At 35.9% G+C, this 24,744-nt stretch overlaps 1 protein-coding gene across 1 annotated transcript in view; it reads left to right on the forward strand.

Annotated features, from left to right (window-relative positions):
• The window catches only part of PIK3C3 (phosphatidylinositol 3-kinase, catalytic subunit type 3), a gene marked incomplete at both ends in the record, with an annotated part of 37,348 nt that extends 14,583 nt beyond the window's left edge, over positions 1–22,765 (forward strand). Inside the window, 15 exons of the mRNA XM_009869870.1 lie at positions 3,593–3,664; positions 4,743–4,847; positions 5,321–5,413; positions 6,240–6,425; positions 7,685–7,839; positions 9,120–9,207; positions 10,402–10,469; positions 13,043–13,148; positions 13,963–14,079; positions 15,630–15,761; positions 17,515–17,643; positions 17,983–18,052; positions 18,713–18,777; positions 21,473–21,557; positions 22,691–22,765. Of these exons, the coding sequence (XP_009868172.1) occupies positions 3,593–3,664; positions 4,743–4,847; positions 5,321–5,413; positions 6,240–6,425; positions 7,685–7,839; positions 9,120–9,207; positions 10,402–10,469; positions 13,043–13,148; positions 13,963–14,079; positions 15,630–15,761; positions 17,515–17,643; positions 17,983–18,052; positions 18,713–18,777; positions 21,473–21,557; positions 22,691–22,765 (1,546 nt within the window). The remainder of the gene's footprint in view (positions 1–3,592; positions 3,665–4,742; positions 4,848–5,320; positions 5,414–6,239; positions 6,426–7,684; positions 7,840–9,119; positions 9,208–10,401; positions 10,470–13,042; positions 13,149–13,962; positions 14,080–15,629; positions 15,762–17,514; positions 17,644–17,982; positions 18,053–18,712; positions 18,778–21,472; positions 21,558–22,690) is intronic.
• Between the last annotated feature and the right edge of the window lie 1,979 nt (positions 22,766–24,744).

Genomic DNA, 24,744 nt, shown 5'->3' on the forward strand with positions numbered 1-24,744 from the left:
GGCAACCTGTGCCAGGGTCTCACCACCCTCATGGGGAAGAACTTCTTCCTAATGTCCAGTCTGAACCGACCCATCTCTGGCTTCAATCCATTCCCTCCAGTCCTGTCACTACCCGACACCCTAACAAGCCCCTCACCAGCTTTCTTGTACCCCCTTGAGACACTGGAAGGCCACAATAACGTCTCCTCAGAGCCTCCTTTTCTGCAGACTGAACAGCCCCAACTCTACAGCACCAGGTGTCCATTTGCTTCTTGCGTAGGAGAAGGTGGATCCCATTGATGTTGAAATGGTGTTTTTATTAAAGAGTAGTATAAATAACTTTCTTATTTATCACTGTGAAGCTGATTTTCAGCAAAGTGTAGAAACACCTTGCTGGTTCAGAAAATTCTGCAGATTTTGTTGACTTTCTTAAATGCACTCTAATATTTACATAAAATCACATGCACTGACCTTAATGTAATGAAATACCTTTCCAGCTCTGCAACATGGTAGTTTAAATCGAGTTTGGTATTAGTGTGGGTTTTTTTGTTCTCAGTGGCAGAATAGCAGATTGTCTCAGATCCTGTCTGTGCTAGCAAGTACTGCAGCCGAGAGGAGCAGATTTACACTTAAGAGACTGTTAAAGGGCTGAAGTCTGCTCTGTGTTCTTGTACTTGGGACTAGCTTTAACCAAGTCCCATGGGCTCAGTGGCTGGTTGGAGGTACGTATTTCTGAACTAAAGCTTGCTACATGGGGATGATCAGCAGAGACACTCAAAGCTCACACTTGGACAAATCCAAGTGCTAATTTAGAGTTGATTCTTGGGCAGTGATATGGTTTAGTAAGTTTGTTTGGTCAGGGTCACAGTGATCTGTGTGATACTCTCCAAGTGTGGCCAAGAATTAGAGCTGCATGTTAATCTAATCAGAAGGCAAGTTGAACATCTGACATCCTTCACAGGCAAAGTCATGGCACTGTGCCTTTGTGAAGACTGAATTTATAGAATCATTAAGATTGGGAAGGACCTCTAAGAACATCTAGTCCAACTGTCAACCCAGCATTACCATGACCACTAATGATACACTCTGTGCTGAAAATATTGTTAACTCCTGACACAGGAGTTAATGAATGATTGGCAAAACTTTAGTTTCGTAAGAGATTTTGGTTGAAGCTTAAGGCTTTGATCTAAAATCCAATGAAACACTGGGAACAGAGTTTTCCTAGTTCTTGAGTTAAATAACTAAAGCTTTTCATCTCCGGTCCTCAGCATAATTTAACTACATTTGAGAAGAGTTTAAAGAACAGTCATTATAATATTTCTTTTTAAAGGTTAAGAAAAGATATCAGCAATGAATTTAGAAGTCATTCTTTTAGCAGTCATCTTTGAAAGAATCCCTCATCTTTGTTTTAGAATTATAAATATTTTGACGCGAGACACTAGAAGGCTTTGTGCCTTTCTTTTTTATTTTCGTAAGCAAATTTTAGGCAATTGTGCTTTTGTCATTCTCATTCTAGTAAGTTCTGACTAGCAGTAGCTGTCACAGGCTTTTGGTTGTGTGGAAGGTGCTTCATTTTTGCCATCTTAAAAGCTTTGTCACATTCTTTCCTTTTAGAGCTATTTTCTCTGAATCCTTTCACTGACAGAAAGATGTAGAACAATGGGTGTTACTACAACTTATCCCTAGAGAATCCACATGGGATATGGATGTTCGAAATTTTATTTTGAATCCATTCTTGTGTCAAATTTTTCCTATAGAGCTTTTATATGCAGGGTCTAAAGACAGTGGAAGTTTGTCAGTTGGGCAGTTATAAAGGTCAAGTCAGATTGCAGCCTTATTATAGTTTTGATTAGAAGGATAGTCAGCTAGTAGATAGAAATTGATCTGTCATCTCTTGTCATTGAACATGTTTATTTTCAGAAGTATTTCCCCCCCACCAAAAAAAAATTTAATTGTTGTTTATATAATTTGATGTTGTAAAAGTAATATAAAGTGATGTGAAAGTTCTGCCTGATGAGATGGGAAAGGTTTTAACACAATGTGAGGGTTGATCTATCAGCGGCTCCGACTCAGTTCGGTGTACGGTTACAGTGATAGGGTGGTGTTTTGTGATAATAGAATTAATAGTATTTCTGAAGCATTTCTATACAATTAGGTTAAAGCTAAATTCATTATTTAGATTGTATGATTGTTAAATGGAAACTGTAAGCAAGTGCCCTCCTTGTCCTCTTCAGTGTTTTGCATGCGTACTCTTTTGCATGCATACTTTTTTTAAAGACTAGTGGGAAAAAGCATTCCTGTTTGTATTCTGGGACTGACATCACCCACGGAGAGACTGAGTTTCCCTTAACTAGGTGCATGTAGTTACTGTCATTATTTTGACGATAAAATTGTTATTTCAGAAAGGAAATAACTAATAAATGTAATGGAAGTGTCTTCCTGAATGTGCATTTTAGTAATAAGAGATCTTTCACTGTAGTCAGCAACACCGAATTTATGTAGGTGGAGAAAATGTTTCTCCTGAAAGGTTAATGGCAATTTTAACTCCAATGTCTTGTTGATGATGAATGATTCTTTTCTTCCCTTTCATACAAGCCTCTATCACTTCCTTAAAAGTTACCTCTGAGAAGTATAAAAGCAAGCCATTCCAAGGGGCATGTGCGATTGGAAAACCAGGAGAAGGAAAAAGGGTGGGAACAAAAGCAGACCTGAGGGAGTTATCTCAAAACTTACGTTATTGAGGGAAATGTTGATGTATCCAAACAACTTTTCTCTGAGCTGATATTTGCTCCAGAATAAATGAGAACAAACTAAGTATAAATATAACATAGCACATATTATTCCAGTTTTATCATCTTGGCTTTTTTTCCTGTTTTCCTGTGTTATACTACCTTTTAAATGAAAGGTTTTGCCACAGATTTAGTTATGCTTCTAATGTGAAAACAACAAATGGCTGGGAGTGGCTGGATGAGGGAAACAGTTGCTATTTTTGCCTTGTAGTTACCGAGTTTTGTATTTTTCCCTCTGCCAGATTCAAACTGGAAATTTTTAACTTCTTCTTTCACTTATTTAGGTAGCAGCGGGTTAGAGTTCCCTGAGGAAATCTGGCAGGCTCCTGTTGTACTGCTCCAGAGCAGCACAGCACGAACTTGTAATGTCACGTTCCATGTGGGACCCATCGTAGATAGGCACACGTGTATCTTCCTAGCTTTGCCTGTGTTGAACTGTTAGGAGTCATTTTCTGCAAAATAGTTGCTATTTCTAGGAAAATATTTGTTTTCAGTGGAAATACAGACCCTGAATTGGTTTTCCCTTGTGTAATGGTAATGGCAAATTTCTCCACTCGCCTGTGTGTCAGCTTGGCAATTACTTGCCAAGCAGTTTCTCTATGATGAACTTTGATTTACCTTGTCATCTTGTTTATCAACTGGCAAAAACTAAAACTAAGAAGAATCCATTTCTTATTTTCTGTTTTGCCCTTTATTACCATCAAAAGTCATCAAGGTGCAGTTGCATCATTCTTTCCCTGTAGTATAATTCACAATACATTAGCATGACATGTTTTTTTCCTAAAACTTGATGTTTAATATGCCTTTAACTTCTTGTCATTCAGGATGGTGATGAGTCATCTCCAATTTTAACAAGTTCTGAAATTGTTAAGATTCCAGATCCCCAGATGTCTATGGTAAGCATGCTCCATGTGATGCAATCTGTATTACAGTATTTCTGTTGAAGTTTTCATAAATGGAGCGTGTATTGCTGTCTTCAAATTTGTAAAATTTCAATGGAAGATATATTTGACTGGTTGAGAAATGTCAGTGGATTTGACTTTTTTTTTTGCTGCTAGATTAAAATACAGGAATTAATTTAAGGCTTATGTTAATCTCCTCCTTTCCATACCTGTTGTGCTTTCCTCTGAGGTGTAGGAAAGCAGACAAAGGGGGTTGTTGGCAAAAGAGATCAGAGGGTGGGAATATAAGTTGAGAGGGAGCTGAAAAAATTTAGAGGATGGTGCAGTAACTCTTGGTCACTTCTGTTAAAATATTTTCTCCCTACACTTTCTTGTATGTTGTCTTTCATGTAGACAGTGCCTAAGTACAATTCTAGAAAAGATTTCCATTATTGTGGATGCCAATTCAGTGGGACTGGTATTGGCAGCTTTGGGAACCTTAATGTAAGTGGGCTTCTACTGGCAACACTGTTTGAGCACTGTGTAATCTAACACTGCAAGAGCAAGTCTGACAATGCTGAAAACTGCCTTGGCTGCTGAAATCTCGTTGACACTGTGGCTCCTATTGTGGCTCCTACTGTTGCTAACATGGTATTAACAGTGGGAAAACTTTTTGAGATGTTTTTCCTGCATACAAAGCTTTATATTGCAAACTTCATCCTAAAAATGTTTATCAAGTGGCTGGCACGTTTTGGTGCTGTTGAAATCACGGATGTGTTGACTGAAACGCTTACGTTTTGCAGCGATTCACCAAAAGGTAAGATAGGGTTTGTAAATTATGTGAAGTAAAAAACAAAACAAAACAAACAACACCCAAAAACCTGCAGACAACCCTCCACATATTATTGAAGGAGTTTCTTCTGAAACAACAAGAAAAAAAACTAATCCAGAAGATGTTGTAGTTTTAGATGTGAATTTTAATTACCATGCATTATTCGTGGTACTAGTGAGTCTGCTAGATGGTTTTATTTCAGTAATAATTTTCTCTAGTGTTTTAAGTATTTATAATTACTGACTTACCTTCTGCATTTAGGAGAACTTAGTAGAAAGTAAACATCATAAGCTTGCTCGAAGTTTGAGGAGTGGACCTTCGGATCATGATCTGAAGCCTAATGCAGCTACGCGAGATCAACTTAATGTAAGTCAGTCATATGCTGGATAGATTCAATTTTATTGGGTAGTTCGGTATTAATATATGGTGACAACAATTTAGGGAAAATACAGTCCATTTCAGTTTATAGGAAGTCATTAATAAAGAAATGTTAAGTGCTTCTTACAAGTGTGTAGTTAGATGGGTCCAACTCGGGAGCAGAAAGGACTTGCTCATTTTTTTTTTTTAAAAACAGCTGTAGCGGGTTTAAGAGTGCATATTGTGTGTGTATCATGTAGGTGTTACTGATAGCCTTGAGGAAACTTGCTGATGCTGCCATTTCAATAGACAACTGAGGAACATCACTGTGATGGCATGAAAACTTTTGTTGTTGGAAAGCTTTTTTTCCCCCTAGCTATTTTTGTTTGAGTATTGTGCTTTGTTACAGTGTTAATTATGACTAACTTGTTTATTGTGCCTGTTCATGTTTTTAACTCACTTTCTGACTATGTATCTAATAGATCATAGTGAGTTATCCACCGACAAAGCAGCTAACGTATGAGGAGCAGGATCTAGTTTGGAAATTCAGATATTACCTTACTAATCAGGAGAAGGTAAGTTGAATGATTTGAGAGGACTTAGTAACACAAGAGATGTTTAATCTGCCACTCGCTTTACAATGTCCTGTCCTTGCAGAGATACAGACTTTCTGTGTCTTAGAAGCTAGTCAAAATTATTTTCACTTTTTCTACAGTGTTACTGATTTAAAAATTAATGAGTGTAATTTTCCCTCTTAAATAAGGTGAACTGGCTATTACTATGGCAGTATTTCTACAAACACTGACTGTTAACTTAAAACACTCATGCTACCAATTTTATCTTCAGCAAAGAAAAATTATTGAGAGGAGCTGCTTCATCCCTTCTAGACAAGGGTTAGCTTTACCAGAATAAGTAGCAGCACACCAAAACGAAAGTAAAATAACTAAATAATCCATCAGGAGTGGGCATTTTTTATGTAGTGGTAGTTTTAGTAGAGCAGTAACCATTGACTTTACATTTTACTTGTACCATAACTCAGCTGCATTTTTTTAGGACATGTTAAAACAATCCAATATTGTATTGTCACATCAATAAGGTTTCCCAGGTCTCTGCTTATGTAAATATAGTCTGAAATTCTTTCTACCTTGAAGTGAAACATGAATTTCTGAAATAATTTGTTTAACCTGGCATTTCACTGATGAATTACCTCAGTTGATTAGAGCGTGGTGCTGATAACATCAAGGTCACAGGTTCGATCCCCGCTCGGTCCCCATGTGTTGCCTGATCTAGCTGAGAGGCGTCCCTGCCGATACAGGGAGGTTGGATTAAATCATCTCTGAGGTCCCTGCCAGCCTAGGTCATTCTGTGATTCTGTGAATTGTCCAATCTTCTTCTATTTAGGCCTTGACAAAATTCTTAAAATGTGTCAACTGGGACCTGCCACAAGAGGCAAAGCAAGCACTGGAGCTGCTGGGCAAGTGGAAGCCTATGGATGTGGAAGACTCTCTAGAACTTCTCTCCTCTCACTTCACCAACCCAACAGTTCGGCGCTATGCTGTTGCGAGGCTTCAGCAGGCTGATGATGAGGTATTCAGTGGTCTGGGGGTACATGTGGAAGCCAGCCGGTCTCAGTTTCATTGAGTATTTGAAATGTTCACTCATTTTTAAGGCATTAGAGCAAATGATAGCTATAGAAAACTTAAAATCACTGTGATGCTCTGTGCTGTAAGCTTTTCATGGAGCAAAGTCTTCACAACACTGAGTGGCACTCGTGATAATGGTCCTGGTGTGAACAGACAGTGGCTGCTGATTTTGTCGAACACAGTGAAGCAACCATATGTTCTCTCCAGAAACCAGTGATACGTTTTGAATGTTAAGGTGCATAGAACTGCTCTGAACTTCAGTAGTCTACTGATAAGATTTTCAGCAAATCCACCTGGTAAATTGAAACAGCATATCATCATACTCATGTGCTAAAGAAAGTGAGTAGAAAAGCATCTGTGGAAATAATGTGTTTATAATTGTATACTGATTAGAATATGATGAGCTATGATTTGTGAGTAGAGCTCACTTAATAAATGCTAATCTGTTAAATTTAAATTATTTATATATTTTATTTTCTCTTCACAGTAAAAAAAAAAACAAACACCAAACCCAGCTTTGAATGTATTACTGTAACTCTTGCATTCTTTGCAATCAATAGACTGTAAAATAAGGAGCATAAATACATCAAACTTCTGCAAGTCTGCCTCAGTAGCCAAGGTCATGCAGCTTTGACTTTAAAAATGTATCTCTTAGAAAACATTTGAAGGCAACTAAGCAGAGCAAGTTGAATAGTAAAGAGCACAAATTGATTATAAACAGCAAGTGATTAAAATTCTGTTCTTCAATTTAAAATAGATCGAATATGTCAGGTTTTGTAGATCCTCAGCTACACAAGGGATAAAAAAAACCCAAAGCATAAGATTTTGTGCTTGAATTTTCTTCTTGGGAGCCACAAACTGAAAGATTTATTTTACAAATGCTGGAAGCAAGTAGGGCAGCTTAACTAAAAAGAACTTTAAAATAGTAATTGCACTTAAATATTTTACTTATTTAGCGCTTACTACCTTTGAGTAACAAAAACTCAATAGTGTGATATTTCAGTGTATTTTGGGACTCAAACTCCATTCTACAGCAGTTTTTCTACTGTTGCTGGGGAAACCACAGTTTCAATTTCTTTATGTCCTACTAAATCTTAATTGTTTTTCTGTAAATCAGAATTTTGAAAATATGGAATCCTAGTCAGCTTTGACTGACCCTCTCACTTCTTTTTAATTTTTTTTTTTTTTTTTTTACTCCCTAAGGATTTGCTGATGTACCTGCTACAGTTAGTCCAGGCTTTGAAATATGAAAACTTTGATGATATTAAGAATGGACTGGAACCTAGCAAGAGGGACAGTCAAGGTTCAATGTCAGAAAGCATGACAACATCTGGAACTAATGGTGCTGAAATAGACAGGTAAGAAACCTAGATTTGCGCTAGAAAAGCGTAAGCCCTCAAATATTTTCTTCTTTTTAGAGACTGTTGCATATTCACATCCAATTATTTGTCGATGCAGTGACATAAAAAACAAACAAAAAAGCATCAAAAACCACAGACAAACATACAAAAAAGCAACCAAAAGATTAACCCCTGAGCTTTCCCATAATCTATTTTCTGACTACAGACAGTTTACAGAGCAAACATTCTTAATCTTGAAATTGTGGCCTTTTACTTTACAGTATGAAAGGAAGACAGTTTTCTGAAGAGGAGGAAGAACATTGGCATTGCTTCCTTTTGTCCTTCTGTAAAAGTTAGGATGCCTTCAGTGAAGTTATATGAGGCTCCAGTTTCCACTTTTCTCAGAAAAATGGATCTAGAAGTTGGATCAGTCTGAAATGTAAAGAAATTGGAAAGAAGGTGTAGGAAGAGACTTGTGAATGTAAAGAAGCTGAGGGAGCAGACTTTTTATTGTTGTAGGAACCCAAAAGAGAGGCTGAAATATCTAATTAAGGTAGAATTAAGCGATGTGCAAACAAACTTGGTGAACTGAAGACTCCCTGTGTATATTTCGTATGATTTTCCAGGATTTTTAGTCTTATGCCTCAGTGTCTAAGCACTTGTATCACTAGAGTATACTTTTCATGTTACAAGTAAACTGTTTTTCATTGATCTTGCTGTACAGTGGGTGTCCTGGAATGTATGGTGTGTTTCCTGGCTGCAATGGCACTTAGACATTAGTAGGGCTGTTTGATTACTTCTTTTCAAGGTAAATTTAGTGTCTGATAGTTTTGCCTCACAGGCATTGGGTTTGTCAGCTCTGTTATGTGTAATTGCAATCCAGAGATGTGTGCTTGCAGGTGTTATGTATTAGCAATTTCATCTTAAGAACGTTCCAAAAAAAAAAAAAAAGCTTATCCTGAAAACACAGATTTGCTAAATTCCCATCTATATCTGCTGGTTTATTATGGAAAATAGAACAAATTCTAAGCTAGATGTAAGGGAATGTCCTTCACAGCCATATACTGTGGCTGTCCAGGCACAGATTTTTTCTCTTTTCAGGAACTGCAGCTGTCAGAGTTGCTGTTCATGCAGTTTGTTCTTAAATGGGCTTTGAGCCACTATCTTCAGAGATACTTCTCTTCCAGTTTTCCAAATTCATTGTGCGGTAGAAGTGAAATATGTTGCCATTTCCATGCATGCCCCAGGCCCCAAGCAAGACTTTGAATCATGCCAACTACTTGCTTTCCTTTATGTAGTTCCCAGATTATGACTCCTATTCCACCTGTTTCCTCACCACCTCTCACTTCTAAGACGAAGGAGCTTGCAGATAGTGAAAACCTTGATGTAAGTCAAATGCTTTACTTTGTATTTTTGAAACTTTTTTTTAGTGACCTGGCATTGGGTTTAGCTTTTTGTTTGTGAATATTCTACTGCATCTTGCTGAATACTTAAAAGTCCTCAAAGAATATGAATGTAAACTAAATGCAAAGAAAACAGTCATAGCTTAACTAGACTTTTTTTTTTTAATATAGGCCATCTATTTATGTGCACAGTTGTACTGGCCCAAACTGGGGTACTAGGAATTGACTACTTCAGAAAATTAAAAGTACTGTCCTTTAGAGGAGAAAATTACTGAGAGGCTGTCGCATGCTGATTAGATACTGGCAATTGCATGTATTTGAGGTGTTTTAAAATAGGTTTTTAATGGAAAACAGTTATCCAAATGTTTCAATTTCTGCAGCCTGTTCTTCCTGTAGCCATATTCTTTGTCATGGGTGTCATCATTTTTGAACCTAAATGGGACACTGAGCTGATTTACGTCTGGCAAGAATTATGCTCAATTTATACCACAAGTAGAAGAGTAATAAGAATGAGACTGAAGGGAGGGAAAGTTAGAAGGTAAAGATAGTTTGAGGGAATCTGATTTTAATCTCATGTGCACTATAGTTGGTCTCTGAACTAAAAATCCATTCCCTGTTGAAAATCTTCTTTTTTGAGTCTCAGTGCTGCATAGAAAATGAGCCTCACTTTGAGCATATTGGTAAAGATGCACAGATTTCTTGTCTTGGAATATTAAACCTTTAAAAAGCAGCTAAATGCTATGTATCCTCTACAGATTTTTTTCTTTATGTAAAAATGTAGAACATCTTAATGAGTTCTGGATCTTCTAGTTGCAAAACAGGGTAGCAAATCCCTTTCAGGGTTGAATCTTGCAGCAAGTGCTAATTGCATAGGGGGAAATTGTAATTAGAAACTTCATTTTAAAGATTTATTGTTGGAGAACATCAGCTTTTGACATGTCAGTAAATATATCGCTGTAGTAGCACACCTTTTTTTACTTCTGTTGTTGCTGAATTTGGAGTAATATTAAAACTAATATGATTTAAATATTAACTTGGCTTGGATTCAAATTTTAGAAGGCAATATATCTCTCAGAACTCCCTACAATTATGTGTTTATTTTTCCTTAACTTTGTCTGTCTCTCAAGTGCTTAGACTTCTTTATAACTTAATTTTGCTTTTCTTAAATCCCTTCCAGCAAGACCTTTGCACTTTCTTGATATCACGAGCATGCAAAAATTCCACATTGGCCAACTACTTGTACTGGTATGTTAGAAAGTATTTATTCCTACTGTTTCAATGTCTGATTGAAATCAAATCTATAATGCTCAGAAGGATGCACAGTAAAGGATGACCTGTCTTGAGAACTTGAGAATCTCAGTTTCTCTCAAAATGAAGTAATAGATTTAAAACGTTATGCATTTGAATGTAACACTTGGTAAAATCAGGACACTTTTTAAAAAAAAACATGTGACCATGCTTTACTGTTAGATGAAGGAAGGTGATTTGTAGGTCAAAAAAAAAAAGAAAACTAGTTTAAAAACTGTCATTCAGATGTTTTTGTGGAAGTAATTTTTCTGCTTCGCTTTTCTGTTCATAGTTTTTGACAGTATTGGCTAGAATATTGAAGTGTTAGTCAGGAGTGTACTTTATAAAGGTTCATAAAGCACTTTTTTAAGCTAATCTGATTTTGTTTTTATATTCCATTTCTGGTTAGGTTATAAGTGTAAACAAAATGTCATTGCAATTGTGTACTTTTATAGGGGAATCTTTAGTTGTGAATAGTTCGTCTATATAGCGGAGAGGTAAGATTACTTAGCTAAAAGGATCTTGTCTCACTTCAGTACTTTAAGAATTAAATTAGATGCCTAAACTAGTTGTCTGCATGCCTTCTGAGTAAGCATTTGCAGACAGGAACTATCTTGTTTGAAGAAAGCTGAAATTAGTAGAGGTTTACTCTGTGAAAGTGTGTGTGTGTATTTGTATGTATTGTACAGTTCCTTAGTGTACATCTCTTGCATTGGCCAAAGATAAAGCTTGCCTAATGCTGTTCAATGTAAATGCATAAAATGATTTCAGACTGACTTAATGCGAGTAGAAGCAAAATGCTTGATGTGATCAAATATTCGTCATTAAGATAAGTGTTAGTAGACTAGCTTATTTCTATGATACTGATAGAAACTCCCTGCTTACATTTGACAACATCTCAGATACTCAGTGTGCAGGAAGTTTGAACATCCAGAACTCTACATTTTTTGTCTTATGACTTCCAGGAAAACAACCACCACCAGACAACAACAAAAAAAACCAGTCAAATTATTCTTTTTCTCTCCAGACATCTCAATTTCTCAGTGACAAAAACAAAGGTTGCAGCCACCGTTTGAGCTGACGTAGCCATAAATCGTCTTGGTTGCTGATCAATTGCTTGTTTCAACTATCCAGACACAGCATGCACCTAAAATAATCAATGGAAAAAGTACAATAGCCCCTGAAAATCAAACCTCCTGCTCAGTCACTTGTCATTATAGAGCTATCCTATCCTTATCCTTTAACCTCAACTACAGAAGTCAGTGCTACTGCTTTTTTCTGTCTGTCCTTTTGGACATATGAGACACCTTTCCAAGTATGAAGCATTACTCTTACTCCTTATTTCCAGATAGCTTTGGAAAACTGTCTAGATCTTTTTGACAAATGAAGGTGAAAATGACGTGTCAATTTATTGCTTCCTATTTTCCTTGAAGTTTTAGAGCTCAGGTTTTGTAAACAGGGACTTACTTTTATACTAATTTTAGTTTTTTTAGTGAGGGAATGCTGCAAAACAATGTGTTAGTGACATCCTAGAAGTAGTCTTTAGTTGCAGATTTGATTGAGGTAGTACTCATGGAATAAATTACATATGCCTTATTTTAGTCTGTATCATATATTGTTTATTTACGAGAGTAGTCAGATGCAATCAGCTGCAAATGACAGACTTGCAATCTTGTCCCATAATCATTAAGTGGCAAATTCTGCAAAAGTGCATAAGAAAGGGATGATTGTAGCTGTCAGTGTGAAGTCCAAGTATGTTTATTGAATATGTGGAGTCATTTCCGAATCCAAATGTAGTGTTTGAAAATCGACTAGCTTACTTGTTTCTTCTGTTTCTTTAATAGTGGAGTTAAATGTTTTTACTGGATAGTACTGAGTTATATTGACAGCAGAAAGGAGACTTTCTGTGCATAGCTACATTTTGTTTGTGCTGTGAATATGAATAAGCTAAAAAATATTCCAAACAACTGCTTAACTTCTCAAAATAAATTTTCAATGTAACTGTACCAGTTTGTACTGTTTAAATCTAGTATCTGAATTTAATTTCAGAAATAAAAACTTACTTTGGAATATAGACTTTGCAGAGTGGCTGCAGGACCAGTACTGCCTCTTCCACCATTGCTAATGGTAGAGTAGAGAGCAGGTAGGGTGAGATTCGCTTTGGTTTTGCAGGTATACTTGAGTAGCAAGTTGGCAGCTGCTACATTATGTAGAAGGTAGTAGAGCAGTGGAATGCCTGTTCCTCCCATGTGTACTGCCTGATGGGAGTGCTCCTACGATTTTGACTTCTGACTTGTCCTGTTTGAGTGATGCCACTTCAGTGTAAGAACTCAAACTTTGTTAGGTTGTCCTGATTCAAGGTGGAAATTTGTGACCAGGCAATTCTGAGGAGTTCACGTGTTAGTTGAGATAGAGATCTCATTCAAAGATTGGCTTTATTTTTAGTTCTAGGTCTATATATAGTGCAGGACCCCTGTATTTCACTCAAATTGTGTAGCACCAGTGTAACTGGGGTTGTTTTTATGCTGCAGGTATGTAATAGTGGAATGTGAAGACCAAGACACTCAGCAGAGGGACCCAAAGACTCATGAAATGTACTTAAATGTGATGAGAAGATTTAGTCAGGCTTTGCTGAAGGTAACGCATGGTGGTTTTGGGGTAGTCATCTTTTAAAAAGGTACAGGTAGAAACCTGATGATGAAAGGGATTTTTTATGTCATGTACAAGGAAATTTTAGAAAAGCTTCCTCTTTTGCTTATAATTTTGAATTTGTGGTAAACCAGAGAAACTACTGAAAAAGAAAAGAACAAGTATTGAGAACTTTCCCCTGTTTTATTGCTTATTCTTCTTAATAATATTCTGGGCCTAAAATTCTGTGCCTTGTATAATGAATCTGTTTTATTTACTATTTTTTTATTGGAAGCATTTGTCCTTGCAGTGCAAATGGGAGGCAAGAGACCCACCTTTCCAATTCAGTGTTGTTCTGTGTATCAGCAGCAGAGGGTGCTGGAGCAGCAGAGAATAAAACACCATCAAAAAAACTTCTATGAGTTGCGAGCGGTAGTTTGTAGCAGATGTGTAGTCTTTCCTGATTTCATGTATCTTGCACTTCCTGATTTTGGGGATGATACCCAAATCTGACCCTTCATAAGAATATTCCATGTGCTTATCCTTACTAACTTATTTTGGCTGTGTGAATAGGTATGTCATGCATGACTGTTCACCACTGAAATTGTTGATAGAAATTGAAGTGCACTGGTAGGTCAGATGATAGATTGCTAGCTACAGTGATTCTGATTGTGTTTTCCAGAAAAAAACTTTCAAATTGACAGGAAATTGATCATTATTCATTTACCTGTTAAAAACCCAAAGGTCAAAGAATAAAGGAATAATTTCTAGATAAAATAATTACAGAACAAAGAACTAATTTTGCTTCTTTTAATTCACTTAGGGTGATAAGTCAGTCAGAGTTATGCGTTCATTGTTGGCAGCCCAGCAGACGTTTGTAGATCGGCTGGTTCATGTAATGAAAGCAGTGCAGCGTGAAAGTGGGAATCGCAAGAAAAAGGTAACTAAAGGATTAAAACACTTATCTCTGGCTAGAAGTTGACAATAGCGACATTAGCTTTTCACTAAAAGTTCTTAGCACTGGGATTTGTAGGAGGTCTCCATCTGTCTTAGCTAGCTTTAAACAACCTTTGAAGAGGTTTAGATAGATTGAAGTTCCAAAATGTTCCAAAAGTTTGCAGATGAAAAACAAAAAGGGCCCTTGAGAAGAATTTTGGGGTATTATGGCAAAGGGAAGATATGAGAATAACTGAATAGTTGATAATACAGCAGTGAGCAAGTCGTGGGGGATGTGGGATAGTGGCAGAGGTAATTGTGGTGTGAGAATTATGCCAAGGTAGATGATGCACTTTGACTAGTAGCAAGGTTGCATTTCTTCCAAAAGCAACAAAACTGTTCTTTTATACGGTGTGTGTTTGGCAAAACGTTTCCTTCTGTTGTGTCTTGAGGAAAAAGATTTACATCATAGGTGCATTTTAATAAGCTTTGTCCTTCTGAGTGAATATATTATAAGTGAACTTTACAGATGTGTACAGGGCAGGATTTCTATTCATGTATTTTCTTTTCCTCTGACACACATCAGTATTTTTAAACATGGAATTTTCAGTGTAATGAGTTTTGTCACCTTCTTTAAATCTGTGGAGTATATTTGTGTAAGAAAATGAAATGCTTAAGTGTTGCATCATTTTTATGAAATTTTACAAATGTTCTATATATCAGTAATAAAGGTAATCACTAAGCGGAAGGGTTTTTCAATTTGTGAGAATGTATTTTGCGGTTGTGCAATATATTGGTAATGTTCTGCCATACATTCTTTTATAGTTGCCAGGGCATTTCGGCAAAACTAACACACATGACTTTGATTTTTGGATTAAAATTTACCTAGCAACAATTAACTACTGGAAATACTCCGAACAGTAGTGGGTTACCTTGCTGTGTGTTTGTGCCTGTTTCATTCATTGGGGGAAAAGGCAAGAGACTTTAATGTATTTGAACTTTATTGTGTAGGACACTGAGTGTAAAGTACTCAAAAATTGACTGATAGTGTGTTTCTGGGAAGTACAAATGTAGGAATACAGAACAAACCCTGAAACTGGATCTGTGCAAGCTGCTAGCAGTTTGGTTCCTTGGTGATGCTGGATCTCCTTGAGTCAGACATTTAAAGAATCAGAGCTGAAGATGTGAATCAGGTTTCTGAAGCAGAACTAACATTTGATTCTGGTATGGAAAACACATAACCCTGCTACTAGTGAAGGCAGTGTAGAAGGAAATTTTTTTGTGACACCATCATAGATCACACAAAATTGCTTGACTGTACTCAGACTAGGTGGAGTATCTGCTTCCCTATTCAAATTACTGCAAATAGAGATTTCACCGGATTTTAGGATTTAAACCTTGTGGAAGAGTCAAGTATTGAATAAATTCAATATTAATAAATCCTTTCTTAAAAGGCTTCCTGACTATTGTATATACCTAGTATATGTTTTACGGTTACTTTTTTAAAAAAAACAGAACATGAACAAACAAGTTTTTATTCTTCTCTTCTTTTAGAATGAGAGGCTTCAGGCATTGCTAGCGGATAATGAGAAGATGAATTTAGCAGATATGGAACTTATTCCACTTCCTCTGGAACCTCAGGTGAAAATTAAAGGGATAATCCCTGAAAAAGCCACACTCTTCAAGGTAAACAAGATCTAAATAGCTGAAATGCAACCCTATCTTAAGAGCACGAAGCATAGAAATACCAGTTGAAAGATTTAAAGAGCCTGACGTAATGTAAATGTAAATGCACTGTACTCTTAAAGTGACTAAACAACTGCTTGGTTTTCCTTTGTGGCTCTTATTTACAAGCAAATGTTCAAAATTTAAAACAGCTTTTATAAGGCTGTGAAGTTTATGAAGGTTCCCATGCTCAAGGGAGCTTCCAAGTTCAGAGTTTCTCTGAACTTCTATTTGTGTCCAACAGAAACGTGTCCACAGAAATGCCACTTACGAACAAAGTACTACAAACCAAATGAGGTGTGCTGCATCTCGTCTAGATGTATCTGTCTCTTCCCGTGCAAAATAATCTGTTACACTGGTAGAGACTGGAAGGCAATAAGGTGGTCCATTTCATACAGTTGCAGTGTGCTAATGGGTAAATCCTGTATCCTGATGGTTTGTCAGTCCTTAAACCAATCCTCAACAGCAGCTGTATGTTTTCTGTCAAAAACGATAGCTGAACTTGATCAGGACAAACTCGCTGTTCTGCGTATTAGTCTTCTGTAGCAATATAGAAAATAAGAAGATGTAACTTGTTTTAAAGTCAGACATGGTTTTGAATCTCTTGATTCTGAAAGATTACAGATTTTGATTTAATCTCTCGTTCTGTACTATGATTTAAGAAATGAACAATCCCAAAGAGGGCAGAATCACTAGTTTTTGGTGCTCTTGGACATCATGTGCCAACTTTTGTATGAGTGTTAAAAGAATCATTTTTCCTTTATTTATGGAACTCAACAATTTTGAAACCTTCATTGCATATGAAAATCAATTATTTTCACTCTTAAACTCTGTATCTTTGATTATTGTTTTGTTTTTGTTTTGAGGGAGGTGACACTAAGTCAGTTGCAATAGATAAAATCATTCATGTAGGTAATCAATCCCCTTGAACCCATTTTATGCAGAGAAAATGCAAACGATTAAATTGACTTTCTCAAACAACGTTGTAAAAAGGCATTTTTGCTTTTACTAAATAGATTAAGGAAGCAATTAATTGTTTAAGATGTCTCGCCCCTAGCATTTCTTTGATGTTTGTCCTATAATTGTGTTTCTTTGATACGGTCAGTGGAAATTTGTGTTGTTGTGACCTTTTGCACGGTGCTTCTGTGTTGATTTGAATTAGATGCATACAAGCAAAACTTGAATAGATCTTTTCTGTTGCTGAGGGGCTGGTGATCATACGGAGAGGAGTGTGTCCATTGCTCTTCATCCTTAAAAAAACAAAGCAAACCTTAAGGTTGGATGTGAGTTGTTTTGATTGGTTTGGGGTTATTTGTGTTTTTTTTTTGTCTGTTATTTTTTTTGTTTGGGATTTTTTGTTTGGTTTTTTTTATTATTTTTTCTTGGTTTTTTTAATTTTTTTTAAAGTGCCTAGGTCACACTTTTGTTAACTGTTTAGTCGTTGACAGCAAAGTAACTGCTTTTAGAAGCTTTAGAATTGCTTCTTTTCTACCCAGCTTGAATATGAGAATAGCTGCACGCTGTTGGTATTCAGATATGGCTACTCTAAACCTTTGAATTTGATACTTAGATCCTGTGACCTGATACCTGCTTAATTCACTTCTGACCTACAATGCAGAAAACAAAGGTTTAGGTTTTAAAACTCCATTGTAACAGAATATTACTAGGAACATTGCTATGAACCAACTTAGTAGAGCAAGTTTTCGTTTTGCAGAGTGCCTTAATGCCTGCTCAGTTATTCTTCAAGACAGAAGATGGAGGCAAGTATCCAGTAATTTTTAAACACGGTGACGATTTACGTCAAGATCAACTTATTCTTCAGATTATTTCACTCATGGATAAGGTGAGAATTACTACCTACATCGTTGTCCTTCTGTGTTCTTGATTTTCCTTTTCAAGAGCAAGACTATTAAAAACTGTTAATGCTTCTTATCTTGCTGATTCATTTCAGGATTCTCAGATCTTGGGTGACTTTTTTTCATTTCCTTACAGACAGGCAATGGTTCTGTGTAGATTTGAAAATAAATAAATAAATAGACAAGCAGGCTTTCACTCATTACTAATTTCAGTGAAGATCAGTGGAGATTAATGTCCAATACACTTGTCTTTTAGAGGTAGAAGCTGCTTTTCTGCTGCATTCATCTTTGCTTTTGTGGTTGTTTTTTTTTTTTCTTTCCCCCAGCTGTTAAGAAAAGAGAATCTGGATTTGAAGCTGACACCCTACAAAGTGCTGGCAACTAGTACAAAACATGGTATGAATACTTTTATTTCCTAGAAATACATGATTGGGAGGGATCTTCTCCCTCTGTTCATGGGCTGTGTTGTGATACACTATTTTCGTGAGAGATGTTTTGCTTAATAGAGCGTGTACTTGGTAGAGCTCAAATGAGTGAGAAAATCTTGTTGTGATGTAAGTCATGGAAATAACTTGAATGACCACAGTATTCAGTAGGTTACCAAACCACCTGCATAAAAGAAGGCTGTTCTGGATTTTGAAATGAGCGACAATCAGTACTCTTGTCTCTGCTGCTAGCTTGGGGTGTGATTGTGGACAAATAACTTTAACACTCCTATTTATAAATCTTTGCATGAAACGGAGGGGGGAAGAAAAAACCCCAAGGCAAAACAGACTTGGCTATGCTTTTAGATACATTCTGGATAAATATTTAGAAAGTAGTTGATTTACATATTCTGCTCATGAAAACTTGGAACAACATGCCTTTTGCAAACTAATTTCGTGTTAATTACGGTGTTTTAAAACCACTGAAGGCAGAAAATCAGGACAAAACATGTTTTATTGAGAATAAGAAGCAGTTGATTGAAAGTGCTTATTAGTGTTGTCCTTATGTTACAGAGTAGCTTGAAAGTTCTATGTATTGGAGGTTTTCTCTTCTGTTTTTTTTTTGTCACAGGCTTCATGCAGTTTATTCAGTCAGTGCCAGTTGCAGAAGTTCTTGCTACTGAGGAAAGTATACAGGTATGTGATGGGGGCCTTTTAGATTGTCTTCTGATGAAACAGCATAAATGACAGGTTTAGATCTCAAAGAAAAGTATTTAGTCTCTCAACTGATTTTTGTATTCGTTGTCAGAAGACGAATTACAGCAAATTATGTGAGAGTATTTACAGCAAATGTTTTGCTTTAAAAAATATACTTAAATCCCATGACAGTAGCTAATGTCCTAAAAATAATACTATTTAAATAATACTATTTAAATAATTTAAATAATTCTATTTAAATAATGCAGTTTAGTTGTGATACGGAAATTCTGGCTTTGCTGAAATGGTGAATGGAAGATGCATGATGCTCTTCTGTACTGTTTTGTTTTGAAGTATTGCCATCATTCATTCACCAGTTTTGGTATGATATCAAGTAATATTTTAAGGATTTAAATAAACAGCTAAATAATTTGGTCATAGAATAGTTTGTTTCCTGCCATAGTGGATATATAGGTACTGTATGATTTTTTTAAATTTGTTTTTACTTTTTTTTTAGCAGCATTTCTGTGACTGTCATCAAATTGAGTAGAGACACATGATGAAATAGTGGCACACACAATTCATGCTAATTTCAAGCAGAGCACACAGGCTTGGTAGCAAAGCTCAACTGGTTGAGATAAATATTGTTAGATAAAAACATAACCAATTGTCATATGAGCTATATAGCTAATAAGTTGGGGTTTTTAATGAAAAGACGGCATTTTTATGTTGGTTTCAATTTGTCACAGTAACTTTTTTTCCTGTGTTTTTTTTTTGGTAGTTGATAGTGAAGTTTGCATCTGCTCATAGTTCAGTAACTGGAAGCCAAAGCAAATAGCTCCTGGCTACAAAAAACTACATGTATTAAAATTACAAAGATTAAAAAATGCTTATCATTTGTCATTATTATTTGTTTAACAGATAAGCCTATCAAGTGCTTATCATTCATCAGAGAATGATTGGCATCAAGTTGCATAAGTTTTTTGAGCTTTCCATTCCATACAGATTGCTATAAGCTATATCTACACATTCAATAATCATACAGTTTTATAAAGTGCTTTCTTGGCTATCCTTTCTAATTTTGAAATATACTACACGTATTCTAGTCCATTCTCTGTTTTTATAAAAAAAAGATATGTTTGTGAAATTGTCATTTTACAGTTACTTCCAACATCATATTTCTTTCTGAAGTAGGTGCCCCACTGGCTTATCTTCTGTACAGATATAAGGAGCAGTCCTTCCTGTGATAATTGCTAATCTAAGTAGACAAGACATCAGAAGGGTGTGATCTGAGATTACTTCACAAATCAGTGGCAAAATGGGCTATAGAGCCCAGATTTCCTGTGCCAATTCATGATAAAATTGCTGGGCCAAAGAAATAAAAACTCAATGAACATTTTAGGTGTTGGGAAAGTTTGGTTTATTTTTTTGCGAATGTTCCTTTTTGGGTTTAACAGCAGTTTTTATGAACATGGGCACTATCTGTAAATATTTAAAATGCTGTTCAGTTTGAGAAGATTTTAAGTGAATGTTGTGCTACTGGATGGTAATAAAGAACTGCAAGAAAGAAAAGGTGTTTTGAAGTTCAAATGTAAATTACTTCTAACAACAATCTTTAAATTAGTTCATATTTTGGGGATATTTCTGTTTCACACTCTGCTGTTTAGTGGTTGGATGGTCTGAAGTGTTTGTGGGTTTTGTTGGGGTTTAGTTTTGGGGCTTTGCTGCTTGTTATTTTTTAGGTACAGCGTGTAAAATTTCTCTCTAGTACCCTGTTGACCAGTTAACAATTTCCTTCCCAGTTTAGTTTAGGGATTTCATTTAACAGAATCTTAGGTTTTTTTACCATATGTCAGAAAGACTTGTTTCTCTGAAACAAAGGTAATTAAGGCTTTCTCAGGCCTTAAAATTCTGGTATGTGTTACAATAGGACTGTTTTTCAAGCAAAACTTTTCTCGAATAGCCTGTGGGTACTGTCCTTCAGCAGCTCCTCTTTTTTTAAGATGCTATTCATTCTTTCATTTATGGTTTTAGTCACTTACATGTCATCCAGATGCCTACGAAGCTCTTCTTACAGTGCTTGTTTGTACTTCTGTTTGCTTACTGGAAGAAACTGGTACTTAGGCTTGGATTTAATTTTGTGATCTTTCATCACTGTCAAGAAAAACAGTTTTATTCTGAGTGGTGGGAAGAGCCACTACTACTATTTCCCAGGAAATATGAAATGTCCATTAGCTGCCTTAGATTTTCCTTTTAAACTCAGTAGTGGTTATTAGTGGTTATTTGTATTGAGAAATATGGAGACATACTATAATGATAAACCTTGTCAGGGTGTGTGTCCCAAATGTAGTTACTGATCTGGACTGATAGGCCGGGTTTAGTTTTTGTTGATCTGGCCTAAGCAGTTTCCCATGGAGGTATTTGCACTCATGCGTTGTTAATTTTCTGAAGCTGTTAATAAAGAAAAGTACTTTTCAGTCTCAACTTCAGATCTGTTTCTCTTGAGTGTAAGAAGGTGATAAAGCAGACGAAGTATTACAAAATTAAATTAGATCTTACTGAGTGGTGTTAATTCAGCAGATGGTAGTAACAGCCATTTGTGGTCTTGATTTAATTATTTATTTTTCTATGAGTTCTAAAGATTCTGTTTCAGATTATGTGGAATAACCAAACCTGTTCATTACTTCCCCTGCAGAACTTCTTCAGAAAACATGCACCTAGTGAGACTGGCCCTCATGGAATAAGCGCAGAGGTGATGGACACGTATGTGAAGAGCTGTGGTAAGTTACAGTATATATATATACTTCCTATCTGAAGTATAAAGCACAGGATAGGTGATGAATTGACACAGTTAGTTTAGATAACTACAAGTAGATCACTGTGCGTGTACTTGCTGTCGGAATCTGTGAAAAGAATTTTTCTGAGCCTGGCATGTCATACACAATTCCTCTCCTCAGCTTGCTTTTAGTTCTCCCTCTGGGAGGCTAGAAGTTAAATACTTTTCTAGCAATAGTCTTGCCTCTGTCCCCTCTGCATCGTGATTTGGGGTTTTTATAATTCAGAGAGATAGAAACCATTTGTATAATAATAAGTCATCTATATTGAAGATAGTTTTTAAAAACAAGTTAAAATTTTCTATTTTTTGGGGTGAGGTGGGGCTACATTTAACTTCTTGTTAGCTGACAAGAAAAAGTGGTAATATAGTTCTTGTTCAGTGACTTGATGACGTTGTTAAAATATCACATTTGCTGTCTATTAAATTAAAAGCAACTTTATTCTACAAGGTAGGGAAAAAAAACCTAAACCAACCAAAAGAACTCTGCCTCAGTTATTGCTCCACAGTATCTTCTCCCTTCCCCTTCTCTTTCTGATGGCGCAGTCTTTAGAAATGCTTCAAACTGTTCCTGAGTGAAAGTAAAAAAAAAATAAAAATAAGAGTTCTTTATTCATCTATTTATTTATTTAAGCTTACTGCTTGGCTTGTGAATGCTGCTAACATACACATTCAGATTCGTATCAATGCGTAATGCTTGTTTATAGTTGTCTTAAAATCCCTTTGGTTCAAAAGGTGTACATTCATTTTGCTGAAAATACTTCATCTTCCTTTGAAGTACCTTAATCCTGATATTGAATGAATTTAGGCTTTTAGTATTAGGCATGTAATTGTGTAGTAAATTAAGATCCAACTCCAAAAATTTTGGAGCTTTAATTTATTAGTTCACATGTTCTCCATAGTGCTGATAATTTCTACTATTCTTCACCAGCAGGCCCCCTCTCCCCTCAGTCTCTACTGTATATTTATTACTGGGTGAGCAAGAACTAAGATAATATCGGATGCTGGTGTTAATTGTGTGGAACTTGTTGCTCTCCAGGAAAGGTACTTACATTGATGTGTGCAATTTACTTGTTACAGCTGGTTATTGTGTAATTACTTATATCCTTGGAGTTGGAGATAGACATCTGGATAATCTTTTGCTAACAAAAACAGGTAATTCTTTTTAGCATTATACCTTTATAAAGGGTTTTTTTAATTTCTAATGTGTTGGTACTGTTTTTGCTCCATTTACCTTGTGAGTATGACCCACTAAGTAATGTAGGTTGAAATATATTAATCGCTCTCTAAACAAATGAGTAGGCAAGGTACGCGTATCTGATACTTGGTTTTATGTATTGGAAGTCTAAGTTCAATACAGACATGTTTACAAGCACTCGAGTTTTTATACAATTTTCAGTTGGCTTGTTTTACAGTCCTGTGTTCTAATATAATTTTTTTTTAACTATGAAATCTGGATCTGTAAGTTGTTTTTTGTTGAACACAATTTTCTTGAGTGATGCTACCTTTTTTGAAAGTAGTAACAACATAGTATGTTGTAAAATTTTACTGCTTTTGCCTAAAGCCGAGAAACTTCACTGTTGCCTTAAACTTGATTAAAATCATAATTAAGGTGAGATTTTTTCAGAAATCTTGGTCCAAAGCTGAAAAAAAAGTACACATGGAAAAATATTTGTGAAATCAGTCCTATGCCAAGTATTGGAATTGTTCTTTTACTACGCCATTTAATTTTTCATTAGATTGTTATATCCCTGGTTAGTAGTTCGTTGCGTTTTTAATTGTGCTATCAGAAAGGCAATTCAAAGTCTACTAGTTGGATGCCAGTTGTATTTTAATAGTTGTCAAATAATTCTGCTTTTTTATGTATGCTGTTCCCAGGACGGTATATGTTTAGACAAGAATCAGCACTATTCTTGGAATTAGTATAATCTCGGTGACTTCGCTGAGAGGTCCATGTGAATTCTTGTCTCAGGTTTGGCTTTCTTTTAAACAAAGCGGTTCTGTGAGCTTTCCAGTTCTGTATATTTTTCTAAGAAATTTACATTTTATGTCCCAGAGGTGAGAATGACATGTAAGACATGGGCGGAGTAAGATTCACTTGAGTATTTTCTATTCCTTATGAATTCTGTGTTCTTGAAGAAGTCAAAGTATTTCATTATCAGCCTGGCTGATAAGCTGGCTGGACATTCAGTTCCACTTAATATTATACATATCTTTTTAGCCTTCTTTAAAAACAAAGAAGAAAATGGATTCCTTGGCATCCTGCTCATTACGATTTTAGAGCTTGGGGAGAGAAAAGGGTGGAAGTTACTGTTTAATCAATTATGCCATTTAGCTTGAAGCAAAACCCATGTAGCTTGAAAGTTCAAAATAGCGGATTGGTATTTTGATGCTTCCTAACTTATTTTGTCTTTCTTAATGTTATTTTTTCTAGCCATCTATATGTATTAATAACAGACCAGGTATAGTGAATAATTCCAGTGATTCTAAATAAAAGAAGATTTTTCTACTAGAGGAAATGAAGGATTTGAAGATTAAGCTACTTCAACTATTAAAATCAGTGCCTTGAGGCAGAGGGAAACTCAATTGTTTTCATGTGTAGCTGCATGAACCTCACAAAGTTATAAGAAACAAAAAACATTTCCTGTAGGGGGAAATTTTTTTTGAGTTTTTTTTTGTTGTTGTTGTTGGAGTTTCTCTTGTTTGCGTCCTGCTTTTGAACTAAACCTTCCCTTAGGAGTTCTGATGCCTTGAATACCTTCATTACCTCGTGATGAGGAGTTGTGGTTAAGTGTTTATAATAAAGTGAAATGTTTATTGAATGAGAAACATGTAAATAAAATACATTATTTGGGGAAAAGAGACACATCCATGTGAAAGGCCCATTACTGTACAGATAAGGCTGAAGAGAATTGGCACACTGTGTGGAAGAGTAGATAATTAACCATTGGGCCGTGATAATGATAAAAGCTTTTGCTCTAAGCACATGGAGGAAGGACTGAAGCAAATGTGTTTTTCCTTATCTGCTTGGAAATGTACAAATGAGTATTTAGAAGTCTGTCCTGAGAGGTCTCTTACCTGTCTGTGTTAAATGTAAGAACACTATGGCTGTTTGGCTTTGTGGAAGAATTTTG

Source organism: Apaloderma vittatum, unplaced genomic scaffold (genome assembly GCF_000703405.1).
Source record: "Apaloderma vittatum isolate BGI_N311 unplaced genomic scaffold, ASM70340v1 scaffold1545, whole genome shotgun sequence".
Classification (NCBI taxonomy): Eukaryota; Metazoa; Chordata; class Aves; order Trogoniformes; family Trogonidae; genus Apaloderma; species Apaloderma vittatum.